At 35.6% G+C, this 25963-nt stretch overlaps 1 protein-coding gene across 1 annotated transcript in view; it reads right to left on the bottom strand.

Moving 5' to 3' along the window:
- CCDC178 (coiled-coil domain containing 178) overlaps positions 1–25963 on the bottom strand; it is a 163557-nt gene that overhangs the window by 118669 nt on the left and 18925 nt on the right. Inside the window, exons 6-7 of the mRNA XM_069099541.1 lie at positions 23618–23803; positions 17112–17332 (exon numbers count right to left, since the gene is read on the bottom strand). Of these exons, the coding sequence (XP_068955642.1) occupies positions 17112–17332; positions 23618–23803 (407 nt within the window). The remainder of the gene's footprint in view (positions 1–17111; positions 17333–23617; positions 23804–25963) is intronic.

The following is a 25963-nucleotide window of genomic DNA, read 5'->3' on the forward strand; positions in this document are numbered from 1 at the left end:
TCACTCTCTCTCTCTCTCTCTCTCTCTCTCTCTCTCTCTCTCTCTCTGTCTCTCTGTCTCTCTCTCTCTCTCACACACACACACACACACACACACACACACACACACACACTGTAATGGGAATGGGAATTTGAAGATCTTCACCTTAATAAGCCTAAGGGAATTTGAAGACCTTCCCTGCTTTGAAAATAAACACTGTTCCCTAATAGGCTGCATGTAATCACATGAAGACTGAGGTGGAAGGAGATTGCTGAAGGGTGGAGCAGAGCCCACAGGAAGCTGGGAGTCAGAAGTAGCTAGACTGACAGGAGGAGAGCACACATCCCAGGGAGTCAGTCAGGCTTGTGAGTAAAAATATTGGTTTGTGGGAAGGCTAAAGGATGGTGTGGCTCTCTGTGCTATTATGGCTTATTAACTTCTTTGCTACTATGATGGAATTGATTTACTGGTTTGGGGATTCCATCTTCTGGTATCTGAATAAATGTTTTGCTTCTGTCTTATATATGGAGCATCTGTTATATTTTGTGATCAAGCACCATGCAGGTATATTTATAATGATCATTTATACTGTGAATATTGCATTGGTGCTACACACACACACACACACACACACACACACACACACACACACTTTCTGTGCCTTTGCCCTGGCTATCTGCCATTTCTGAAATGTTCTCCCTCCTCACTTCAACCTTTTTCAGTCCCTGGATTCCTACAGAATGCCAGAGTCACCATCAGTACAAGGTCTTTCCAGCCCCCCAGAAACTACAACCTAGTCCTCTATGGTCCCATTGTATCTCATTTGTAAGTGCTTTGTATGTAATATCTATCCATGTTGTCTCATCCGTTAGAATATAAGCTCCCTGAAGGCAGGAACTATTTTGTTTTTTGTTCTTGTATCTCTAGGCCCTAGCACCATGGACCCCATACAAAGTAGGTGCTTGGTATGTGCTTGATGGTTTATTGATTAATGAGATATGGATATGGAATTCAAATCAACAATTATTTATTGAGCATTTGTATCACAAATTTGTATAAACAAGAGAAGTATATGACAATCACTGTTCTCAGATTTAGTCTTGTTGAAAAATAGCTATTTACATTAATTTAACAATTAAGGAAGAATACAAACACGAATATAATGCAGGATTCAAACGACTATTATGAAATGTTAAACACTCCCAATACACCAATAGTCACTGATGTTATCACAGCTAGGACTCTATTAGTAAAAGTAATCAATTCCCTGAAATGGTCCCATGTATTTGAATCCACACTATTCAAAATTCTAATTAAAGTAAAATGTAGTAATTGGGAGGCAGCTAGGTTCCACAGCGGATAGAGGGCAGTCAGAAAGACCTGAGTCCAAATCTAGCCTTGGACACTTACTAGCTGTGTAACCCTGGGCAAGTCACTTTATCCTGTTTGCTTCAGTTTCCTCATCTGTAAAAGGAACTAGAGAAGAAAATGGCAAATCACTCCAGTATCTCTGCTAAGAAAACCCCATATAGGGTCACAAAGAGTCAGACGCAACTGAAAAAAACAATTGATCATCAAAAATGTAGTCACTGGTTCCAGCCCAATAGAAATATGTAGAGTGAACTTGAATAATGCAGCCACTTAAAGGGATTCATTATCTATACTAATCACTAACTGGGATCTAGCTGTGTTCCTTCTTGTTGTGAAGATGCCATATATCACTGCCTGCCCATTCCATGGGGCTTTTATTCACATCTACCATAAAGAGTCTACTCAATGAAAATAGGAGCTATGGGTGTTAGGAAGGAAAGGAGATCAGCATAGGCCAGGGTGATAAAAAAAAAAAAAAAAGGCTTCACAAGAGGAGATGGGAATGAATAAGCATTAAAAGGATGAATCGTTCAGTCTCTTCAATACAACTCTTTGTGACCCCATCTGGGGTTTTCTTGGAAGAGATGCTGGAGTGGTTTGCCATTTCCTTTTCCAGCTCATTTTTCAGATGAGGAAACTGAGGCAAACAGGATTACGTGATTTGCCCAGGGTGACAAAGCTAGTAAGAGTCTAAGACCAGATGTGACTCAGGTCTTTATGACTCTAGGCCTGGTGCTGTGCCACCTAGCAGAAGAATAGTGATATGCAAAACAATCCAATGATTGCTGGCCACTGGCCTTCTTGCAGTTCCTCACACAAGATACCCCATCTCCCAACTCAGGGCATTTGTTCTGGTTGTTTTCCCATGTCTGGAATGCTCTCCCTCCTCATCTCTGCCTTTCTGGCTTCCTTCAAGTCTTGGCTAAAATCCAACCTTCTAAAATAAGCTTTTCCAGATCTCCCTTAATGCTAATGCTCTCCTTTTGTTAACTGGTGCCAATTCATCCTACATATAGCTTTTTTGTACGGTTTTTTGCTTCTGTTTCCCCCAATATATTGTGAACTTCTCAAGACTTCTCACACTTTTATCTTTCTTTGTATGCCCCACTCCTACCATATAATTAATACTTAATACATGTTTATGGAATGTCTGCCTTAAAAATAAGTATAAATCCAGGCTCCAACACTTAGCACCCACCCAGAAACACCTGGTCGTGTAACCTTGAGCAAGTTACTTAACCCCAATTGCTTAGGGGCGGCCAGGTGGCTCAGTGAGTAAGAGCATTGGCCCCAGTGTTGGGAGGACCTAGATCGAATCAGGGCTCAGATACTCAGCACCACACCCAGAAATAACTGGCCGTGTAAACTTGAGCAAGTTACTTAGCCCCGATTGCTCAAAAAAAAAAGTATATATTCTCATAGGAGCAAAGATAGGCACTAGACCAATGATTTCACTGAGGAAGGACTTTCTGAGGTAAGATGATTCCCTATACTAGTGCAAGTCAGCACCTTCTCTGACACAACCTTAAAGAACTGCTCTTAGCACTAAGTGGCTAAATGACTCACCCAGAATGCCACAACCAGTAAGGCTGTATACTGGGTCCCATCCTCCTGGCTTCCAGGCCAGCTCCCCATCCACTATATCACCCTCTACTAAGAGTATATATAATAATTATCTCATATTGGATAATATCGTTATAATAATTATCTTACTAGAGGGGCAGTGATACAGCTGGAGAAAATAGGTGACAGGATCATAGGACTTGAGCTGCAAAGGAACCGGTGTGGCCTCTTCACTTTACATGTGAAGGGAAGTGGTTTGCATGGGATCATTTGTAATATATCACAGTCAGAATTTGAACTCATATCCAGTGACACCAGTGTTAGATCTTCTTTTGCCAAATTCGCTCAGTCCCCCATGAGACTGAAGAAGGAATATTGCAAGAGCCTACATATATGTTTTTGGGTTGTTTTTTTTTTAATCAAGCAGATTACTAACAAAAAAAAGTCCTCCTTTCAGCAACAAGCTTCAAGTTATAAAGTATGCTTAACACTCTTGAAGGTCAGGTGAATCAAAATTCCAAGACAACAAACAACTATTTCTAGCCTTCAGCTGGGGGGAGGGGAAGGATGGAAGAGGAAGCACATTCAGCATATTCACAGGGCCATGGAAAGGTAGAGAAGAAATGTTGTCAAAAGTGCTGATTTGAGGATTTTGTTAAATGGAATAGTGTGTGTGTGTGTGTCTGCATGTGTGTGTTTCTGATAAGCCATAAGGAGATATGGCTCCCTAGAACTTTTGGAGTAGCTCTATGACATGATCAGATAACATGCATAAGAAACATTAGTCCAACAGCTATTAAGCTAACACAAAACGTTTTATGTACATTGTACCTTTTGTATTTTCATGTGTGCAAATATTTTACCCCCCAAAAAATTTCCAAAATAATATTCTAAAATTTTTGACAAGACTTTAATACTGAAAAGTAACTTTCAAAATACAAGCAACAGCAGTACTGGAGTAATGTGACCAAAAAGATGGCAGGTCAGTCATATTTGCTAATCCACTTCAAACCTTCACCCTTTCCCCAAGAATGGACTTTTCTTTTTTTTTTTTTTTGGAAGCAATCGGGGTTAAGTAACTTGCTCAAGGTTACATGGCCAGTTATTTCTGGGTGTGGTGCTGAGTATCTGAGCCCTGATTCGATCCAGGTCCTCCCAACACTGGGGCCAGTGCTCTTACTCACTGAGCCACCTGGCCGCCCCTAAGCAATTGGGGTTAAGTAACTTGCTCAAGGTTACACGGCCAGTTATTTCTGGGTGTGGTGCTAAGTATCTGAACCTAGGATTCGATCCCCAGGTCATCCCTACACTGGAGCCGGTGCTCTTACTCTCTGAGCCACCTGGCCACCCCTAAGAATGGACTTTTCAACCAGCTATAGAATAATCACAACTACAACTACAAGAGAAAGACAGAACCCTGACAAGGTAAAATCCTTAAGAACTGACTGACACTGTGGAACTCAAATAGCTGATGTATTACTCAGAACCACCCTCAGAAACACTTCAATTCTCCCACACCCCAACAAGAGGTGGCAAGTGCAGATCTGGGCCATCTACAGGCAGCTAAAGTAGAAGAGGACTAAACACGTGTACCTTTGGATTGACCCCAGGTCTCAACTAGTGAACCCCATGGTTCAATAGCTCCACAGGAACAGAGTCTACCCTGGGCTGACCTTGCAAGAAGCAACAGAATCCAGTTGTGCCAAACCAAGAGAAGGAAAGGAGGAGATGCATGAATGAACCCAGTGAGGTTCTAACATAGATTGCTATGTTGGGTCAGAAGGAAAAAGACTGATGCCCAGCTAAGGCCAATCCTACTCAACTCTTCCTCCCTAGGTTACTCAGGACAGGGACCTAAACAAAGAAGCCCTACATTCTTCCCACCCCCAAGGAAGTGAAGGAAACTTTACAATCTAACCCACCAGCAAAGAATGACAGCCAGAAAGTGTCCAAAAGGGAGTATAAAAAAATGGCTGAAATTTTATATGTGTCAAGAGTAAAAAAAGTCTGTATGAAATAAATGCCAGCAGAATGCAAATAAGACAGGATCCTAAGACCAGAAGTATAAACGAAACCTCAAAGAGAATGCAAAGCACTATTACAATTATTTTATGAAGGAATGTGAACCAAGGCCTGATGAAAGAACAAATAGTCCACAGGATGAAACAACAGGAATAAATTCTTGAATGACTCGAAAGAAAAATTAAATCAATAAAAAAGGAATTTGAATGAAACCCTATTAGAAATTATAGTTTTCAATACAGAATATTGAGATTTATATAACAGGTCAAAAGAATATCAAATAAACAATAGAAAAAAGTCTCTAAAAAAGTAATAGAGATTACCAGATTTGTAACACAAAACAAAGAATAATGCAAGAGAATCATGAAAAAAGAGCCAATAGTTATACAAAAATTTACTTAGGAAAATATCTCCCTAAAAATATAATTGGCCAAACGGAAAAAAAAGGAAGTACAAAAACTTACCAAAGAAAATAATTCCTTAAAAATTAGAATTGAACAAATGGAAACTAATGATCTATGAGATATTAAGATACAATAAAGCAAAAACAGAGAAAAAGGGAGGAAAATTTGATGGATTAGAAGTAAGAAACATTAAAAGAACACATGAATTCTTTATGAGTCATATTGATTAATCCTGAACACAGGATGCACAGAGATAAATTGAGGATAATGGATATCCTAGGAAAATATGAAAAACCAAAAAGTCTGAATTCTACAATGCAAGAAAAAACACAAACACACGAGAAAATTATACAGAATTTCTGGATACAGATTTGGAGAAGAAAAAAAGAACACTTAAAAGTCCACGATATGTAATGGTCAAATTTAACAATGACAAATAGTAAATTTTTCATAATGTCTGGACAAAGATATTATTAAAGAGAATTTGAACAATGCATGATTATTTCAGGGCTATAAGAAATCACAGAAAGGAACTACAGGAAGTAGAATCAAGATAGTGGAATGTAAGATCATAACTGCCAAACTTTCCCCAAACCTTTCCTACAAACAGCCACAGAAAACATCAAATCTAATTCTGAGTGTAAAAGCCAACAGAAAGTCACGATGAGTCATTTTTCCAGCCCAGGGTAGCTCAGGAAAATAGAAGAAGTCTGTGGACAGAGGCAAGCTAGGACCAAGGCACATGGAAGTGATGGGGATAACCATGTTAGCAACAATTGTATAGTTAGCAAACATTGTGTCAGCAATAGTTGCTAGGTAACTAGGAATCCCTCCTGTCCAATATAAATATGTTTGAACCAATGAATGTATTACCCAGTAGGATGTTGGGCACCTGCACAGTAATAGCAAAGATTGTCCTTTAGGTGAATTTATGATGATGAGCTTATTATAATCTCATCATCATGTGCATTATGGGAAGGCTTCCTATAATATTATTATCATATACACTATGAGCAACAACATGCACAGTTCTACTTTGCCTTTGTGTATGTTTTTGTAATCAGGAGACTGTGGCTTAAACAAGAACAAAAATATTTGGATCAGACACAGTATATTTGGTGGTACTTTCTACTCTATAAAAAATCCCTCTTTTTGCCTGTTTAGTTGCTGACTCTGCTAAGGAACCAGTCCTTCAGGGGACATAATTCTCAATAAATGCCTTTGCTTGGGTTGGAGATGGTCTAAATCTGTGAATTCTTTCAAGATGACACCCCAACACACCTTGAACCTCAACAGATGCAGCACCATCTGTAGGCCTAAGAGGTGGCAGATGCAGCAGCAGCAGAGTATCAAGTACACCCAATATAAAGGGACATTAAGGGAACTGATAACACTTGGTCATAAAAAGGTTCTTATGGACCTCTGTGCTGGCATTGGGCACAGTATCAGGCACCATTTAGCAGCTCTTTAACCTATTATCCAGGTCTAGATTACACTTCCAGGGCAGAACGGAGTTGTGGTCCCAATGGAGCAAAGGCACTGCAGAACAGAATGTCAGTTACTAGACCTCTACACACTTGACCTTACCTTGGAAGGTACCTAAAAATTCCTAGTTGCAGATATACAAGCTCAGGTCAGCCAATATCCCTCCTCCCCCCTCAGATGAGCAGAGCCAAACTCTATTATTAGGTCTAAATTCAACATTTAGGCCAGAAAAAATAGCAAACAAAAAAAGAACCTATCCATAAAAATCTTCTATAGTGGCAGGAAAGGTCAAGGCACAAACACAGAAGACAATGACTTGAAAATACCTACTAAAAAATTTTTAAAATACAAATTGGCCACAAGCCCAACAAAAACTCCTAGAAGAGATATATTAAAAGAGCAGAAAAAATTATTATAAAAATCAAATAGGAGAAATTTCCAGGGCCAAGATAGTGGAGTGAGGAAGGAAGCTGCTGAAGCCCTCCAAAATTCCCTTCCAAACAAGTATAAAACCACCTCAGAATTGATCTAGGAGCAGGGAGGCAGCTTACCAGCCCAGCAGGAAAGGTTGTCTCACTGTGATGAGACCTAAGGGAGGTCCAAAAGCAGAAGCAACAATCAGCCTCACAGCAGGGGGCATGCAGCAAGTTTCCAAATCTGGGGCAATCCACCAGTGAGGACCCTCCCTCCAGCAAATCAGCAGCCCCCTAGACAAGTGAGCCGTCTGTGCAGAGCAGCAAGGGCCCACCTCAGGGACCTCAACCCAGCACAAGCCACCATGGAAGCCTTGACCCTATTGCTGACAAGTAGTGAAGCCCTGACCCAGGGCTGGCCAACAGCAAGAGCCTGCCCCTAGAACCTATCAGCAAAGACCTGGTTTCCATAGCAACCCAGCAGCAAAACCACACCTCTCAGGCAGATGAGCAACAAATTTCCTCCAGGGTCAGCCACCAGAAAGACTCTATTACCATAAGCAATTCAGCACAAGATTCCCCACCCCTGGAACTGGCCAGCAGCTAAACCTCACACCCAGAGGAGGACAAAGAGAGGCCCCATCCCCTAATACAAGCCAGAAGGGAAGCCTACCCTCCAGATAAAGCAAGCAGATAAGCCCTGAAATTCAATGAAAACCAGCAGTCAGACCCAAAGGTCCAGCACAAAAAACTTGGAAGAGTATAGGAACAGAGCCCAACTCTCACATAAAAACACCAATTCACAAGAAAAGGCAGCAAAAATGAGCAAAAAAAAAAAAAGCTTCACATCCTTAAAAATTAGAATTGAACAAATGGAAACTAATGATTCTATGAGATATTAAGATACAATAAAACAAAATTTTGAAAGGTTAAAAAAATTGAAGAAAATGTGAAATTTCTCATTGGAAAAACAACTGACCTAGAAAATAGACCCAGGAGAGATAATAAAAAAAAAATTATTGGACTAACTGAAAGCCATGATTAAAAAAAAAAAAAACCTGGACACCTTTCAAGAAATTATAAAAGAAAATTATCCTGATATATTAGAACCAGAGGGCAAAATAGCAATTGAATTGACCAATCACTGCCTGATAGAGATCCCAAAATGAAAACTCCCAGGAACATCATAGCCAAATTCCAGAACTCACAAATTAAGGATAAAGTACTGCAAGTAGTCAAAAAGAAACAATTCATGTATAGTGGAGCTACAGTCAGGATTACACAGGGTTTGGCAGCTTCCATATTAAAGAACCAGAGGGTTTGGAATATGATATACCAAGAGGCAAAGGAGTTAAGATTACAACCAAGAATCACCCACCCAGGAAAATTGAATATAATCTTTCTGGGGGAAAATGAGCATCTAACAAAAAAGAGGACTCTCAAGCATTTCTAATTAAAAGACCAGAGCTGAATAAAAAAATTTACCTGCAAATACAGGACTCAAGGGAAACATAAAAAGGTAAAAAAGAAACAAGAGAAAATATAAGAAATTCATGTTTATATTTCTATATGGCAAGATAATATTTATAACTCTTAACTACTTTATTACTATAAAAAACAATTAGGAGTATAACAGATGGCATGGATATACAATAACTTTGATGGGATGATACCAAAAAAACAAAATAAAGGGGTGAGAAAGAAAATTGCACTGGAAGAAGAAGGAGAGGGAAATTGAATGGGGTAAGTTATCCCACATAAAAGAGGCATGAAAAAGTTATTATAATGGAAGAGAAGATAGGGGGTGGGGATGGTGGGCAAAACCTAAACCTTACACTCATCAAAAACACCTCAGAGAGAGAATAACATGCACACTCAGTTGGATATAGAAATCTATCCTACCCTCTAAGGTAATAAAAAGGACCATGGATAATAGAAGAAGGAAGGGGATTGAAAAAAGGGAGGGTATATTGGGGAAGCAGGTGTTCAGAAATAAAATACTTGTGAGAAGGGAAAAAGTGGGGAATGAGAGGGGATAAACAAGCAAAAAATAGCATAGAGGGAAATATGCAGTTAGTTATCATAACTTTAAATGTGAATGGTATGAATTTACCCAAAAAATGGAAGCAGATGGCAGAACAGATTAAAAAACAGAATCCTACAATATGTTGTTTACAAGGAACACATCTGAAGCAGAGAGATACACACAGGGTAAAGCTAAGGGGCTGGAGCATAATCTATTATGCTTCAGCTAAAGCAAAGAAAGCAAGAATAGCAATCATTATCTCAGACAAAGCAAAACCAAGAAGAGATATAAATAAATGAGATGAAGAAGGAAACTAGATCTTGCTGAAAGTTACCATAGACAATGAAGTCATATTAAAACTAAACATATATGCACCAAATGGTATAGCATCTAAATTTCTAAAGGAAAAGTTAAACAAGTTGTAGGAAGAAAAAGATAATAAAACTATACTAGTGGGAGACCTCAACGTTCCCCTATCAGAATTAGATAAATCTAACCAAAAGATAAACAAGAAAGAAGTTAAAGAGGTGAATACAATTCTAGCAAAGTTAGATAGGATAGATCTCTGGAGAAAATTGGAAAGGAATAGAAAAGAATATACCTTTGTCTCAGCAGTACATGGCACCTACATAAAAACATGCCATGTATTAGAGCATAAATACTTCACCCAAATGCAGAAAATCAGAAATAGTAAATACATCCTTTTCAGATCTTAAGGCGATAAAAATTACATTCACTAAAGGACAATGGAGAGAATAAAAGTTAATTGGAAATTAAATAATCTAATCCTAAAGAATCAGAGGGTCAAAGAACAAATTATAGAAACAATCAATAATTTCATTTAAAAAATTATGATGAGACAACATACCAAAATTTATAGTAAGCAATCAAAACGGTACCTAGGGGAATTTTATATCTCTAATTGCTTAAATCAATAAAATAGAGAAAAAGCAGATCAATGAATTGGGCATGCAACTAAAAAAAAAAACTAGGAGAAGAACAAATTAAAAATCCCCAATTAAACACCTAATTAAAAATCTTGAAAATCAAAGAAGAAACTAATAAAATTGAAAGTAAGAAAACCATTTGGTAATGGCTAAGAAATAGAGTGGGTACAGATTAGGTACAAATTACATTGTACTAAATGATCATACTAATTTCATATATGGTAAACCCAAAAATCCAACTTTTGAAACAAAAACTCATTATTTGATGAAAACTGCTGGGAAAACTAGAAAACATTACGGTGGAAACTAGGTATAGATCAACATCTCACACCATATAACTAGATAAGGCCAAAATGGGTACATAATTTACACATAAAGAGTGACACCATAAGCAAATTAAGAGAACATGGAATAGTTTGTCAGATGTATGGATAAGGGAAAAATTTAGAACCAAAGAAGATATAAAGAGCATGAAAAAATATAAAAGAGATAATCTGGATTATATAAAATTAAAAAGTTTTTGCACAAAGGAAACCAAAATTATAAGAAAATAGAAAACTGGGGGAAGGGGGCAGCTAGGTGGCCCAGTGAATAGAGCACCAATCCTAGAGTAAGGAAGACCTGAGTTCAAATCCAGCCTCGGACACTTGACACACTTACTAGCCATGTGACTTTGGACAAGTCACTTAACCCCAAGTGCCATCCAAAAAGCAAAAAAAAAAAAAAAAAAAAAGGAAAACTGGGGGAAAATTTTGCAACAAGCATTTTTGACAAAGGCCTCATTTCTCAAATATATTAGAGAAATAAGTTGAATTTATAAAAATACAAGTCATTCCCCAATTGATAAATGGTCAAAGGATATAAATAGATGGTTTTCAGATAAAGAAATCAAAGCTATCTATAATCATATGAAAAAATGCTCTAAATAACTATTGATCAGAGAAATACAAGTTCAAACAACTATGCGGTACCACCTCACACCTATCAGAATGGCTAATATGATAAAAAAAAAAAAAGGAAAATGTTGGTTGTTGAAGGAGATATGGGAAAATTTGGACACTTATGCACTCTTGGTAGAGTTTGAACTGATCCTATAATTCTAGGGAAAACAAAATATTCATACTCTTTGATCTAGCAATAACATTACTAGGTCTACATCCCAAAGATATCAAAAAAGGTAAAAGGACCTATATATGTACCAAAATATTTATAGCAGCTCTTCTTGCAATAGTTAAGAATTGGAAATCAAAGGGATACCCATCAATTGGGGAATGACTAAACAAGCTGTGATATGATTGTAATGGAATATTATTATACTATAAGAAATAAGAAGCAGGGTGATTTCAGAAAAAACCTGGAAAGAGATGAGCTGATGCATAGTGAAGTGAATAGAACAAGGGGAATGTTGTACAAAGTAACAGCGACATTTTTCGATGAAGAACTATGGATGACTTAGCTATTCTCAGCAATAAAATGATCTAAAACAATCCCAAAGGACTAATGATGAAGCATACCATCCACCTCCAGAGAAAGAACTAAAATTGATTGAATATAGATAGAAGCATGGTATTTTTCACTTTCTATCTTTCATTTTTTTTCTTTTATTCTAGTCTTTTTATACAAAATGACTAATATGGAAATGTTTTAAATAATTGCATATGTATAACCTTTACCTAATTGTTTACCATGTCAGGTGGTAAACGGAAGGGAGAGAGGGAAGGATAGATTTTGGAACTCTAAACTTTAAATAAGATATTTTTTAAAAAAATTTTAAAGAATTTTTAACTATCATACTATAAAAAAGCAACATTGATGGTACAAAATATAGCATGAAAGAAAACACTTTGAAATAAGAAGTTATTTCTAGTCCCTCCCCTCAAAAAAGAATCAAATAAGAGCAACAGAGACAAAATTGGAAAAAGAAATGAGAGCAACACAAGAAAATTATGAAAAGTAAATTAACAGTTTGGTAAAAGAGGCACAAAAGAATACTGAAGAAAATAACCTCTCTCTTTTTTTAAAGAAAATAACTTCTCAAGGTAGCTAGGTGGCACAGTGAATAGAGCACCGGCCCTGGAGTCAGGAGGACCTGATTTCAAATCCAGACTCACGCACTTAATACTTACTAGCCCTGTGACCTTGGGCAAGTCACTTAACCCCAATTGCCCTGCCTTCCCCCCTCCAAAAAGCAAAAAAAAAAAAAAAAAAACCCAAAATCAAAAAATAACCAACTTCTTTAAAATCAGAATTAATCAAACAGAAAAAGAGAACAAGGAGTTATTGTCTACTTCAATTAGAATTGGTTAGGAGAAGGTTCATCACTCTGTGAGACATAAAGAAATAAATTTTAAAAGCAAAAAGATTGAAAAAATAGAAGAAATTATGAAATATCTCATAGGAAAAACAACTGACTTGGGAAATGAACTAAGGAAAGAGAATTTAAGAATTGTTGGACTATCTGAAAGCCATGATCAAAACAACAGCAAACCTAGATATCATATATCAAGAAATATTTTAGAGCCAGAGGGCAAAGTGTAATGTGAAAGAAGTTACCAGTCATTTCCTCAAAGAAACCCTAAAATGATAATTCCCAAGAATATTATAGCTAAAATCCAGAGCTCCTAGGTTAAGGGGAAAAAAATATACCACAAGAAACCAGAAAGAAATAATTCAAATACCAATGAGCCACTCTCAGGATCACACAAGATTTGGCAGCTATCATTATAAAGAAGCAGAGGGCTTGGAATATAAGTTTTGGGAAGACAAGGAAGCTTGGACTACAACCAAGAATAATCTACCCAGAAAGACTGACCATAATCCTTCCAGGGGGAAAAAAATGCATATTTAATGAAGTAGCAAACTTTCAAGCATTGTGCATGAAAAGACCAGGACTGAATAGAAACTGTGACATTGAAACACAAAATTCAAGAGAATCATAAGAAGGAAAATATGAAAGAGAAATCACAGGTTAAACAATTGACATTCCCATACTGGACGATGACACATTATAACCCATAAGAACACTATTATTATTAGGAAAGATAGGAGTCTACTTCAAAAGAGATCATAGATGTGAATCTGTTATATGGGAAGGTCTCTAAAGAAGAATGGGAAAATGAAAAAGAGGAGTGCATTAAAAGAAAGGGTAAGGGAGAAGATGAATGAGGAAAAATATCTCACATAAGAGACACCTAAGAAAGGATTTTTACAGTGGAGGGGATAAAAGGGTTGGATTACTGGGTAACACTGAGATCTCATTCTCATCTGAACTGTTTCAAAGAGGGAAGAATATACACAGAAAGCTAGTTATACAAATTCATCTAGTCCAACAGGGAAGTAAGAGGGGAAAGGGTAAAGAAGAGAGAAGAGGTAATAAGAGGAATAATAGATTAAGGGAGCCAGTGATCAGAAGCAGACTTCTGAGGAGGGGACAGGGTAAAAAAAAAAAAGGAGAATTATAAATAGAAGACAATGGGATAGAGGGAAATACACCTCGAATGTGAATGGGATGAATGGGATGAAATTACTCATAAAAAGAAAGAAGACAGCAGAATTGATCTAGAAACTGGAATGCAACAAGATGATGTTTACAAGAGAACATTTGAAACAGAAAAATAAGGTGTGAGAGCAGAAACTGTTAATTTCAGTTAAGGTTTTTTAAAAATGCAGGGATGGCAATCTTGATCTTGACTAAGCAAAAGCAAAACCAGACCTAATTAAAAGGGACAATTATGGACATTACATGTTGCTAAAATGTACCATAAACAATGAATTAATTTCACTACCAGCAAAGGAAAAGTTAAATGAGTTATAGGAGGAAAAAGACAATAAAACTATACTAGGGGGGACTTCAAATTGCCCTTCTCAGACATAGATAAATCTAACAACAAAATTAATAAGAAAGAAGTTAAGGAGATGAAAAGCACTTTAGAAATTATATGATAGAAGTCTGGAGACTACTGACAATGGGAATAGAAAAGAAAATACCTATTTCTCATCTTTGTATTGCACTGTCCAAAAATTGACCATGTAATTAAGCCATAAAAACTTCACAAATGCAGAAAAACAGCAATATTAAATATATCCTTTTTGAACCATAATGCAGAAATAATTACATTCAACAAAAGGCCTGTGAAGTATAGATTAAAATTCATTGGTAACTAAATAATCTAATTATAAAGAATGTGTGGGTGAAAGTACAAATTATAGAAACAATAAGTTCATTAAAAATAATGACAACAATGAAAAAATATACCAAAATTTGTGGGTTTTCATCAAAGTAGTGCTTAGGGGAAAATGTATATTTCTAAATGGTTATGTCAGTAAAAGAGATAAAGAACAGATCAATGAATTGGACATAGAGCTAAAAAAATCTAAAAAAAAAACCCAACAAATTAAAATCTAATTTTAAAAATTAAAAATAAAAAGCTGCGCCAAAATACAAATCCTAAAAATCAAAAGAGATTAATAATAAAATCCATTAAATTAATAAGAAAACTGACGAATTTGATCAAAAAGAGGAAGAAGAAAAACAAATTATCAAAAATGGAAAGGATGAATGTGTAACCAATAAAGTTGTAATTAAAACCTTTATAAGGAACTATTTTGCCAAATGTTATAGCAATGAAACTGAAATCTAAATAAAATGGATGAATAACTACAAAAATATAATTTTCTCAGATTAACAAAAGAGAATACATACATAACCTTATCTTAGCAAAAGAAATGAAACAGCTTAAGAAAAATCACAAAGCAAGAATAAGGCTTTGCCCTGGGTCAAATCACTTTGTGAGCATTGCAAGCTTGAAGATCCTCAATCTGTCCCTAGAACCTGGAATAACAAAACACTCAACATCCAAAAGAAAGGAGCCACAGGACCAGCTTAGACCTTCTCTCAAAAAGTGTGGCAGATCCTGACCCTGATTTGAAAAAAAGCCAAGAAGCAGGCTAGAAGAATGAAGAAAAAAGAATTCTACAAAAAAACATTATCATGGTGACAGGGATGCTCAAGACAGAAACCCAGAAGAGAATGACTACAATGAAACTACAAGCAAACCTTCATAGAAAAACTGCATGAGCACAAATTAACTACAATACCAGGAGTAGATTAAAAAAGTTTTTTTTTAAAGGGCTAAAATGTTTTTATAAGTGAAATGAGAACACCAGAGGAAATCATTGGAAAAGCAATGAGAACAACAGAAGAAAGAATTAGAAAGGTAATTAGCAGCTTTGCTCAAGAGGTACAAAACTTTGCCCAAACAATAAACTCCCTGAAAATTAAAATAGACCAAATAGAAACTAATGATTCCATGACACAATAAAAGATATTAAAACAAAGTCAAAACCCTGAAAAAATAGAAGAAAATGCCATGTATCTAATAGTAAAAACAAAACTGGAAAAAAGAATTGGTGAGAAAAAAATTAAGAATTGGACCACCTGAATACCATGACCAAAAAAAGGATCGGCATAGCATTTTGTAAGAAATCTGAAAAGAGAACTCCCCAAATCTCTTAAAATCAGAGGGCAAAGTGGAATTTAAAAAAATGTAATCCTACAGGTTTAGATTAAATGAAGGGGGGCAAAATTCCCTGAAAAAGAAGCCTCTCCCCCAACATATCTAAAGATGTGGCACTGCCATTTACAGGCTGATTAATAAGAAATCAAATTAAAATAGGAAAAAAAGAGTTATTCCACCTACCTCACAGAATTGATCTGAGATTCAGATGATATAATATATGAGAAAATACTAGGTAAAAAAAATAATAACTGGGGAGACTAGGTGGCACAGTGAATAGAGCACCGGCCCTGGAGCCAGGAGCACCTGAGTTCAGATTTAGCCTCAGATACTTAACACAAAAACTAGCCCTGTGACCTTGGGCAAGTCACTTAACCCCAATTGCCCTCCAAAAGGCAAAGAGAAAAAAAAAAGAAAGCAAAAAATAACTACATAGATTTCTAAATGTCCCAAATGGAAAAATTCTTAACCTCAATTTGAATCCATCTAGCTGAGAGAAAGTAAGTCAATAAAGACTAGAGTAATCATGGTGTACTAGGCAACACACTAGATTTGATGTCAGGAAAACTTGGGTTTCAATTTTGCCTATGACACTTACGAATCAGGTAAAGCTGGGCAAATAACTTACCCCATCTGGGCCTCAATTTCTTATCTGCAAAATGACTCAAGGTTCCCTCAAAATTCTAAATCTATTCACCTATGTTTCAAAATCCACAGTTCTCCTGCAGATATTGTTTTATGATTTTAAAAAGCAACTGGCAGAAATAAAATAATCATGAAAAGCTTCCAAATATTTAGTTTTGCTTCTGTAATATTTAAAACTGGAAATATAAGGAAAAAAGAATAGAACTATTGACATCACTATGTGCTATGTTGACGTGTACATATAAGCAATAAAAAGGTGACTCAATTACAATCAATCATTAAACACCTCCCCCCTAAAACTTTATGAACTCTTTTTTTATTTTTGAGGGGAAAAGCGAGCCCCCAGGTCACATAGCTAGTAAGTGTCAAGTGTCTGAGGTCAAATTTGAACTCAGGGCCTCCTGACTCCAGGCCAGTGCTTTTTATGAACTCTTAAAATGGTTAATTATGTTGCCTTTACCCCAAATTCAATTACGACTTTAAAAAGGATTTTAAAGTTGAGGGAGGGTTAATATCTAAGTTGCTAATCATCTCTTGAACATAATAGAAGACTAATAAATATGGAGAAAACATTCCAACTGACTGTCAAACATTTGGGAATATTTACATTAAAATAATAACATTCCTTTGAGAAAACACATGGCAGTTCAGTTTTCAAAGGCAAATGAAACAGTTGGAGGAAATATCAGTTCCACCCAGCTAAAAATATTTTGCAACACAAAACTGAATCTACATTTTACCTTGTCTCTTTCCAAATACATCTTCCTCAGAGTATCAATTTCTATATCCAACTTTTCTTCCAGCAGGGGTCTATGTGTCTTCATGAAGTCTATATCATTTTTAAGCTTCTTAATAGCTGTTTCTACCTTGCTTATATGATGCTGAACCTTCTCTAAGTTTCGCATTTCCTGCTGAAGTTGACACTGTAAATCAAGGATCTCTGACATATAATTCTCATGTTCTGTTAAGTCAAATGAGTAAAATGGCAGGAGAATCAGCTTTTGAAACCTTAATATAGGAAGGAATTATCTTTTGTTATTTAAATCAGAGTATTATTTTTGGCTTTTCTAAAATTACTTTTCTATCATATTTAAGATCAAAAGAAAATCATTGCAAACCATTGTCTCATATTACAATGAATGATATAAGTACATTCACCTTCAAAAGGCATTAAGATTTTCAAGTAAAATTGTGATGTTAATACTACCTGGGAAGTAGGTGCTACTATTACACCCATTTTCAAGATGGGGAAATTGAGGCAGATTAGAGGCTAAGTGATTTTTCCAGGGTCACACAGCTAATAAATGGCTGCTGCCACATTTGAACCCAGTTCTTCCTGAATCCAACACTCTCTCCATTGCACCACCTAGAGGCTGTTGACTCTTTTCTGTCTGTATTTCCAGTTACTGAAATTCTCAGTCCTTTTTCATAAATGCTGACTAATATTTAACCCCTAAAAATATCAATAATAAAAATTTCACAGCAGCAAAATTTGAAGGAAAAGTTCCATTCTAAATTGAAAGTCTGCTAGTCACAAATCCAACAATTAGTATGCCATTTATTTAAATTAAAAGAGTATTTGATTAAAAACCAGAACAGTAAAAGATAAACTATTTTAGGAGTTGGTGGATTTCTATGTTTTTGAAAGAGCTTCATTCAGTTTAGATTTCTGTTTTACATAAAAGTACATCTACTTGGAAAAACCACATATAGCAGAGGTCTAAGTATTTCCAAAAACTGACAATTGGGCACACACATATTTATCACATCTTCCTTTGCAAATAATTAAAAGGGAAATATAATGTTTGACATTTTGGGGTGGGAAGCTTAAAAATGTGCTACAACTAATACACTAAAATGTTTTACACAATTCAGAAGCATTATGGCCAATTTCAGTAACTTAAACTTTTCAAAAATGATTTTTTTCTCTCCTTTTCCTTTAAAAACTTAAAACAAATTTCAAATTTAGATCTAAACTAAAACCCATAATGCATACATCTGTGTCATTCTTTTGGAAAAACACACTAGCAATTAATGATCTAATTGGTCTTTGGTTTCTGGAAATAAAGCAATCAGTGATTGTGAAATTAATACAGGAGTAGAACCCTATTTGCATGCATAACAAAGTGGGGGAAAGTGCACTAAGGTATGTTACTAAATTATTTTCTATGTTATATTTGTTCCTGTTATGTTTTAAGAGGCCATAAGGAAAAAGTCACGAGCATATGAAGAAAAAACAAAACAGAGGGTTTAGGGTTTAATAGCAACCACATCCTAAAATTTTGGTAGAAACTATGAAAGTGCAAGACATGCAAGGCAAAGACATCATGAATTGAGGAGACCTGGGAGATAAACACTTAAAGATATATAACAGAGGCAAAAGTGTTAAGGTAGGGGCAGCTAGGTGGCATAGTGAATAGAGCACCTGCCCTGGAGTCAGCAGGAACTGAGTTCAAATTTGACCTCAGTCACTTGACACACTTACTAGCTGTGTGATATTGGGCAAGTCACTTAACCCTGCCTTGCCTTCGAAGAAGAAGAAGAAGAAGAAGAAAGTGTTAATACCAGGAATACCAAACAAGCATTTTCTTGTTTCTGGGGCTTTCCTTTCAGTTTTAAAAAGACAGGAGAACTTCCCTTCCCAGTAAGATAGCCATGAAAGTCACCCAACTTTCCCAAAATTTAACCAATGGTGTCCTCGAGTTTGTAGTGTAAGGTCTTTGTGGGTTTGGGATTTTTGTCTGTTTATTTGTTTTCCTAGAGGTAATCTGATTGGTTCCTTTGTTTTCCATATTCAGAAGTACTGGAAGATTCTTATATTATTTCCAGTTTATGGTCTTCAAGGTTTGTCACATGATTTTCTGAGAGAACTATAATCCTATATTATCTTTGTTAACCTTCACTTTGAGAGCAATAATTGTGCTTGAACTGAAACCATTCTTTTAACATTTAACATTATTGTATTTTACATATTGCATTTTGCTTCTCTTCTGCCAGGTTTTCTTCCAGTTCAGTATTTTTATATTCCAAATTGATTATTCTTTCCTCTTCAGAGAAATTCAATACTGTGGTTTCAAGTTTTTTCCAATCTATTAATCATTTCTGCTTTGAAAGCTACATATCTGACCTTTAATTCCATTCTAATTTCTTTTTGTTAAGATTTTATTTTTCTTTTGAACCATTTTGAACTGTCTTGCTATTGTTTTGTTTTTTCTTGGAATTTTACAGAATTCTGTGTTCATCAGGCATTAGTTCATTTTTCTTAGTCTTATAATATTTGTTAAAAGTGTTTTGTATGCTCTCTGAAGATTTAGTAAAGATGAAAAAAAGATGGGAATAAGGTCAGCATTGGAGGGAAATATATGCACATATGGTAGAGCTATAAATTAGCACAACCATTCTGGAAAGAAATTTGCAAAGACAGCAACTAAACTAGATATACTCCTTTTAACCCTGAGATTCCACTTTTGAGCCTAGTTCCTGAGACCACTGATACAAAGAAAAACCCCATATACACCTAAACATGTATAGCTTCACTTTATGTGGTAATGAAGAATTGAAAACAAAGTAAATGCCAATCAACTGCAAGAGGGATAAACAAATTGTAGTATATGAATATAATTTTAAAAAAAAAAACCTGCTATGCTATAAGAAATGGTGAATATGCAGAGTACAAAGAAACATGGAAAGATTATTATGAACTAATATAAAGTAAAACAATCAGAAACAGGAGAACAATATACATGACTCAAAAATATCTATGAAAATAACAACAATACAATCAAAACTGAATACCATGGAATGTTATTGACCAAATTTAGCCCCAAGTAGCAGAAACAAAAAGATGCCACTCTCCTTTGTAGCAATGAGGGGTTATACTATAAGATAGTGCATACAATTTCAGATATATTTGATACATTGTTTAGTTTTATGTGATTTTTTTTTTCTTCCTTCATAATATTCTAAGAGATGACTCTGGAAGGAAGTAGAAGGAATAGATTGGGAAATATAAGTAATATAAAAACAAAAGCTATCAATATAATTTATTTTTTAAAAGATGAAAAATGTATATCAGATGTTTTATAATCAAGCAGATTGTTTAATGTTTCATTAATAGTTTTAAAACTCATTCATGCTTCTCTCATTTGACACAGATCCATTTGGCGGAAGGTCTCCAAGATAGTGTCCGAGGAATCTTTTCTTGGTCCAGTGCCGTTACCACTTTTATCAGTGATTTAGATGAAGACATAGATGAGTTGCTTATCAAACCCACAGATGTAGCTGAAAGTCTTTGCAACAGTGTGGATATTTGGGATAGAATGTCACATTCAAAGAGCAGTAAGATGGTCAGTTTGACTGGAATGGAAGGTATACGAAGGAAACTAATGTGCAACCAGACTGAAAACCTGACCAAAACCAGACTGTGGAAGGTTTAACAAACCTAGCAAAAGAGTTTGTATTTTATACCAGAACCAACTATGATCCCCTAGAGTTTCTTGAACAGGAGTGATAAAGTCACACTTGGGTTTTAGGAACATCCACCTAGCAGCAAAGTGGAGATGGATAAAAAAGGTGAGAAAATAAAGGTTTGGAGAGACCAGGAGGCTACTTCAATAGTCCAGATGACAAACAATGGCTGGATATGAGATATGCTGTGGAAAGAGAAGTGACAACACCTTGGTAACTGATTGGAAATGGAGGGAGAGGGAAGACAGTGAGGGAGAATGGTTTGAGGATGATTTCAAGTTTAATGAACCTAGATGAGTTAAAGGATGGTGGTGTCCACAACAAAAGTAGGGAAATATGGAAGAAAGAAGGGATTAAGGGAGAGGGAGAGATGAATCCTGGTTTGGATAGGAAAAGTTTGAGATACCTACAGGACAATCAACTGGAAGTTTCCAAAAGGCATTTACTGATGCTAAATTAAAGCTCAGGATATAAGACTACGGCTGCACATATAGATCTGGGTATCATCTGGAAGGAAATGATAGTTGTACCCTTAGAAAGCGATGAGACCCTCAAGTTCAAGAATGTTGAGAAAGAAGAAAAAATGGGATTAAGATAGTGCCCTGGGTGACATCAGCAGCTAGGGGATGGATGATGAATCAACAACTGGAGAAAAAAAACTTCAAGCAATTTTTCATTAAACAATACTGTTTCCCCCTCCCCTGAAATCATACAGACAATAGCAAAGTTATTGCTAAAACAGAAGTTGTAAAAGGACAGATATCAAAATATTGTCTTTATGTATTCGGTCTATACCAAGCATTCCTGAGAAGTAGATGTTATCTCAGAGAAAATCTTTTTATATTAGCATTTGTATATTCAGATCTTCAAAGGAACCTGCAATGAATTTAGGGTCAGAAGACTTGAGCTTAAGTCTGGATTTACTGTGTGCCCTTGGGAAAATCACTTGATATTTTTTAGACCTTAGTTTTCTCATCTGTCAAATGGGGGTGAGACAAACTCTAAGATTCCTTTCAAGTCTAAATCTATGATACCATGATATTATTTCATAAGCATGAAAAACTATCTCCATTGATTAACATTGTAACCCATCTATGACTTAGCTAGCAGATAAATCCTAGTGAGTTGCATGAGGTACACCAAGGTTAAATGACTTGTCCATGGTCTGTCCACATAGCTAGAACATGTTAGAAGAGGGCCTTGAAAAAAGAAGTCAAGTATTGTAACCCTGCCTCTAAGCATTTATGTTACTGTTTTCAATAACAAAAATTATGTGGTTAGCATTATTGTGTAATATTTTCTATCCTTAACACTACTCAACTGCCTATAAAGTCAACCAGGTAGTTAAAGGAAAATGATAAACAATAAAAAAAAATGTTTTTGAGGCCAGCTATTTCAATAGCCTAAACATTAAATTCAGTCCAAAATATTCAGCCCAGTCATAAATAGTCCTAGCCTTATTAAGAGGGAAGCTTGTCTTTTATAAAGGTTATCTTTTGTAATACAATCCACTAGGGTTACTATAGGCCTATAACAGAAAGAAAAAAAAAATAAACCACTGAGTTTTCACCGCTACTCACATAGCATTAAACATCATTTACTTTGGATAAATGAAAAGTCACTATGAAAAAAGTAGAACTAACCCAATGATTATTTAAATTTGCCAAAGTGTGACAGAAAATTATTACTGTTGTAACCAGAAACAAATCATTTAACCTCTCAGAGTCTCAATTTCCTTATCTCTTAAAAATGATGATAAAATATATGCCTTCTCCTTACCTGCCTTCTTAGGATTCCTGTGAGGAATCTATTCTTCAAGCCTTAATGCACTATATAAATAGACCCCTAGAGTAAGAAAAATTGAATTGAAATCCAAGTTCTGAGTCTTAGACTCTTTATGACCTTAGACAAGATCCTGGGTTTCAGTTTTCTTAGTTATAAAATTGAAGGGTTTGAACAAGAAAGCATCTGAGGTCAACTCCCAGCTTTTGATCTATGATTTTGTGATCTTTTAATTTCAATTAAACTCTGTTCATTTTTTCTCGAATTTATTTTTCCTCATTATCTTGAAACTAAATTATCAAACCACCCTTAAGCACATTTGTAGTTATATTTAAATTGAACAATACACAATTCAATGGAACCGTAAGCAATTAACTCATCAGTTTTCCTAAAAGTTTTCTTCTTTCACCAAGGACTTCTAGGGAGGGGTTAGCCATAGATTTTTTTTCCAAGAATGTGAATTTGGACTGGAGTGAGTCTCAAAGACTTGTTCTAATCCACAACTACCTTGGAGGCTTAATCCAACCCCTAGAATGAGCCCAGATGACTAGAAGACTGCCAAGTAGAAAATTGGTTCTAATCTACTTGAAAATAGAGCAAATGAGTACTGAATTGATTTAGGATTTCCTGGTATCCTCAAATCAGATTTTCCCAGGACTCCTAATCTAACTTCAGATCCTACAGATAAAAAACAAATGACAGTAGTTCCTCATTTGACCCCTAAGGTTTCAGGGTTTCCCAAGGACCCAGGCTATGGCACCAATTGGCAGTCATCTGAAGGGCACGGGATCTAAACACATTTTACTGTAGCAAACACTAAAGAAAAATTGACCAGATGTTTGCAAGTGCTTGCAAGTCCAAACAAAAAGGAAATACAAGTTTATAATAGAGCTATTAGAGTTGATACAATCTCATTAAGGACTATAGTTACTTATTCTATCCTCATAATAATAACTGACTGTTATATAAAGAATTTTCTCAGCATTCATCCTGGTACCTCTCTGCACAACAAAAGGGAGCTTTTGAAGCCTCCAAAATGACAAAGTGTCAATTTTCTTGCAAATAAGTCTCTTCCTTAATTTTTGTTCCATTAAAGCATCTTCAGCATCTTTACGGTCAGTTTCAAGGCTCCTGATCAAGTGAATAGCTTCTGCTAGCACAGTCTCTGTTTGATGCTTCAAGTCTGAGAATAATAATAGAAACATCAGATGCTTGTGAAGGACGTCAAGGTTTTCAAAGCACTTTATATATAAAATCTCTTCTGATCTTCACAGTGATACCGTGAGGCAGGCAACACAGTACAGAAAAAAAAAAATCAGATATTTACTTGTGAAAAAGTGATTCCTTTAATAATACACAATCTATTTTCCTAGAGATTCTAAACTTGGATCCTAATACTCTCATCTGGTACTATATGGATTTTCTGAAAATATCTACTAACATTCCCTACTAATTTTTTTTCAATTTTTCACATGAGGCTAAATGCTTTAATTCTTTCAAATGTCTCTCTTTTTCCCAAATCTTTTGCAATATTGGTTATAATCTTCAGATACATTTTAAATGGTCAATGTCCCTTTTAGATTCAATGCCTGGAAATGAACCCAATACACTGGAATGAACTTACTATCGAGTACATCTAATTTTATGAAAGCTACATCCCACTGTTGGCTTATATTGAATTTGTGGTCAAACAAAATCTCTGTCATATACTCTTAAGACACATCTATCCACTCTGTGTTTGTATAGTTATTTCCTTTAATCTAAAGGCAGGACTTTCCATTTATTCCTGATCAATTTCATTTTGTTGTTTGGTCTAATGGCCTAGCTTGCTGAAACTGTCTTGAATTTCTATTTTTCTATTTATCATATTGCCTTTTGCTATCTTTTGTGATCATGATTATGTATGGCCCAACAGTCTGGTTGGCAGGACCCAAAGTAAGTACAGGAGGGGTGATTATGGGAGAACAATAGCCTAGAAATAGCTAATCAGTTATTTTTAGAATTGATCCCAAAAGGAAGGAAAAAGAACCAGGTCTGATATACAATAGGCAGAGCTGGCAGTAGTAAAAGACCAGAGACAAAGTAGGATGCAGAAAACAGTCTAAGATCCCCTGTGGCTAAAACTACGCCCAGTTGATAAAACCATGAAGAGCATAGTAGAAATTAAAAGAGGACTGAGCTGAGCCCATGGAGACTAGGAGTAGAAAGTTAAAGACTCTGGTTATTGGGTTGAGTATGTTTGAATAGCAAACTGTAAGTGTTCCCACTCTTCCTCCCTTTACCTTATAAGAGTATTCATTATTAAATTATTTTTAAAGACTGAAGAGGGAAAGACTAAGAACTCAAGCTCTATGGGACTTATAACAGCCCTCCATCTTGAAAATAATTTATTATATGATAATTTTTAGACATGGTTGGTCCAACAGCTTCAGTCTACATAAATGTACCATCATGAAGCCTATGTTGCACTATTTTGTCATTGAAGATATTAAATACTTCATTAAATGCCCAACTGAAATGAAGAAATACTTTAAATCATTTGTTCTACTATCTTAGTTAACTCTATCAAAAAGAGAAATGAGAGTTAGTATGACTTGCTCTTAGTGAACCCTTCCTAGTTTCTTATGATTACCAACTTTATTTTCTAATGATTCACTAACCATTTGTTTAATAATGTGCTATAGTATTTTGACAGGGAACAATGTTAATGTTGTTTGCTTCTTATGAAATTTTAATCAGGCCTAAAAGTCTAATTTTTTAATAGCTTCAGAAGTTTTGCCAGCTTTCTTATTCTGAGAATGTTAAAAATAATAATAATAATTTGGATGACTAAAGTACATTATAAGACAAAGGCTTCTCTTTCCACTAATGTCACGTGACCATATCTCTTAAACTTCCAATACTAAAATACTAGAAGCACTAAGGTTTGAGGACAGAACTGTATAATTTTGTTGGACGTTTGATTACTCTGGTTTTGTTATCTTTACATAACTTTCCAAAACTTAGGGAATAGAAAGAACAGCCCAAGTCTTATAAAGACAAGTATAATCCCTTCCACAGAGAATTTAGCAGGTTCATTGAATAGAAAATTTTAATAAAGTCAAGAAAATGTTAATATCTATCTATTTTGAAGGACAATTCAGTTGTTTCCATCAAGATAGAGACTTGGTGCTGCCTTCTGTCTGCATGTGGCCTTTCTTGGTCCTCCCAGGTGCTAGTGCCCTTGCCCTCCAAAGTTACTGAGTATTCGTTTCATATGTGTTTTATACATGATTCTCTATGTGCATTTTGTCTCCCTATTAGAATGGAAGTTCCTTGAGGCTTGTGACTGCTTCACCTTTTC

This window comes from Petaurus breviceps, unplaced genomic scaffold (assembly GCF_028583685.1).
Source record: "Petaurus breviceps papuanus isolate PSGF00001 unplaced genomic scaffold, PetGlider_PUasm1.0 38, whole genome shotgun sequence".
NCBI classification, from domain to species: domain Eukaryota; kingdom Metazoa; phylum Chordata; class Mammalia; order Diprotodontia; family Petauridae; genus Petaurus; species Petaurus breviceps.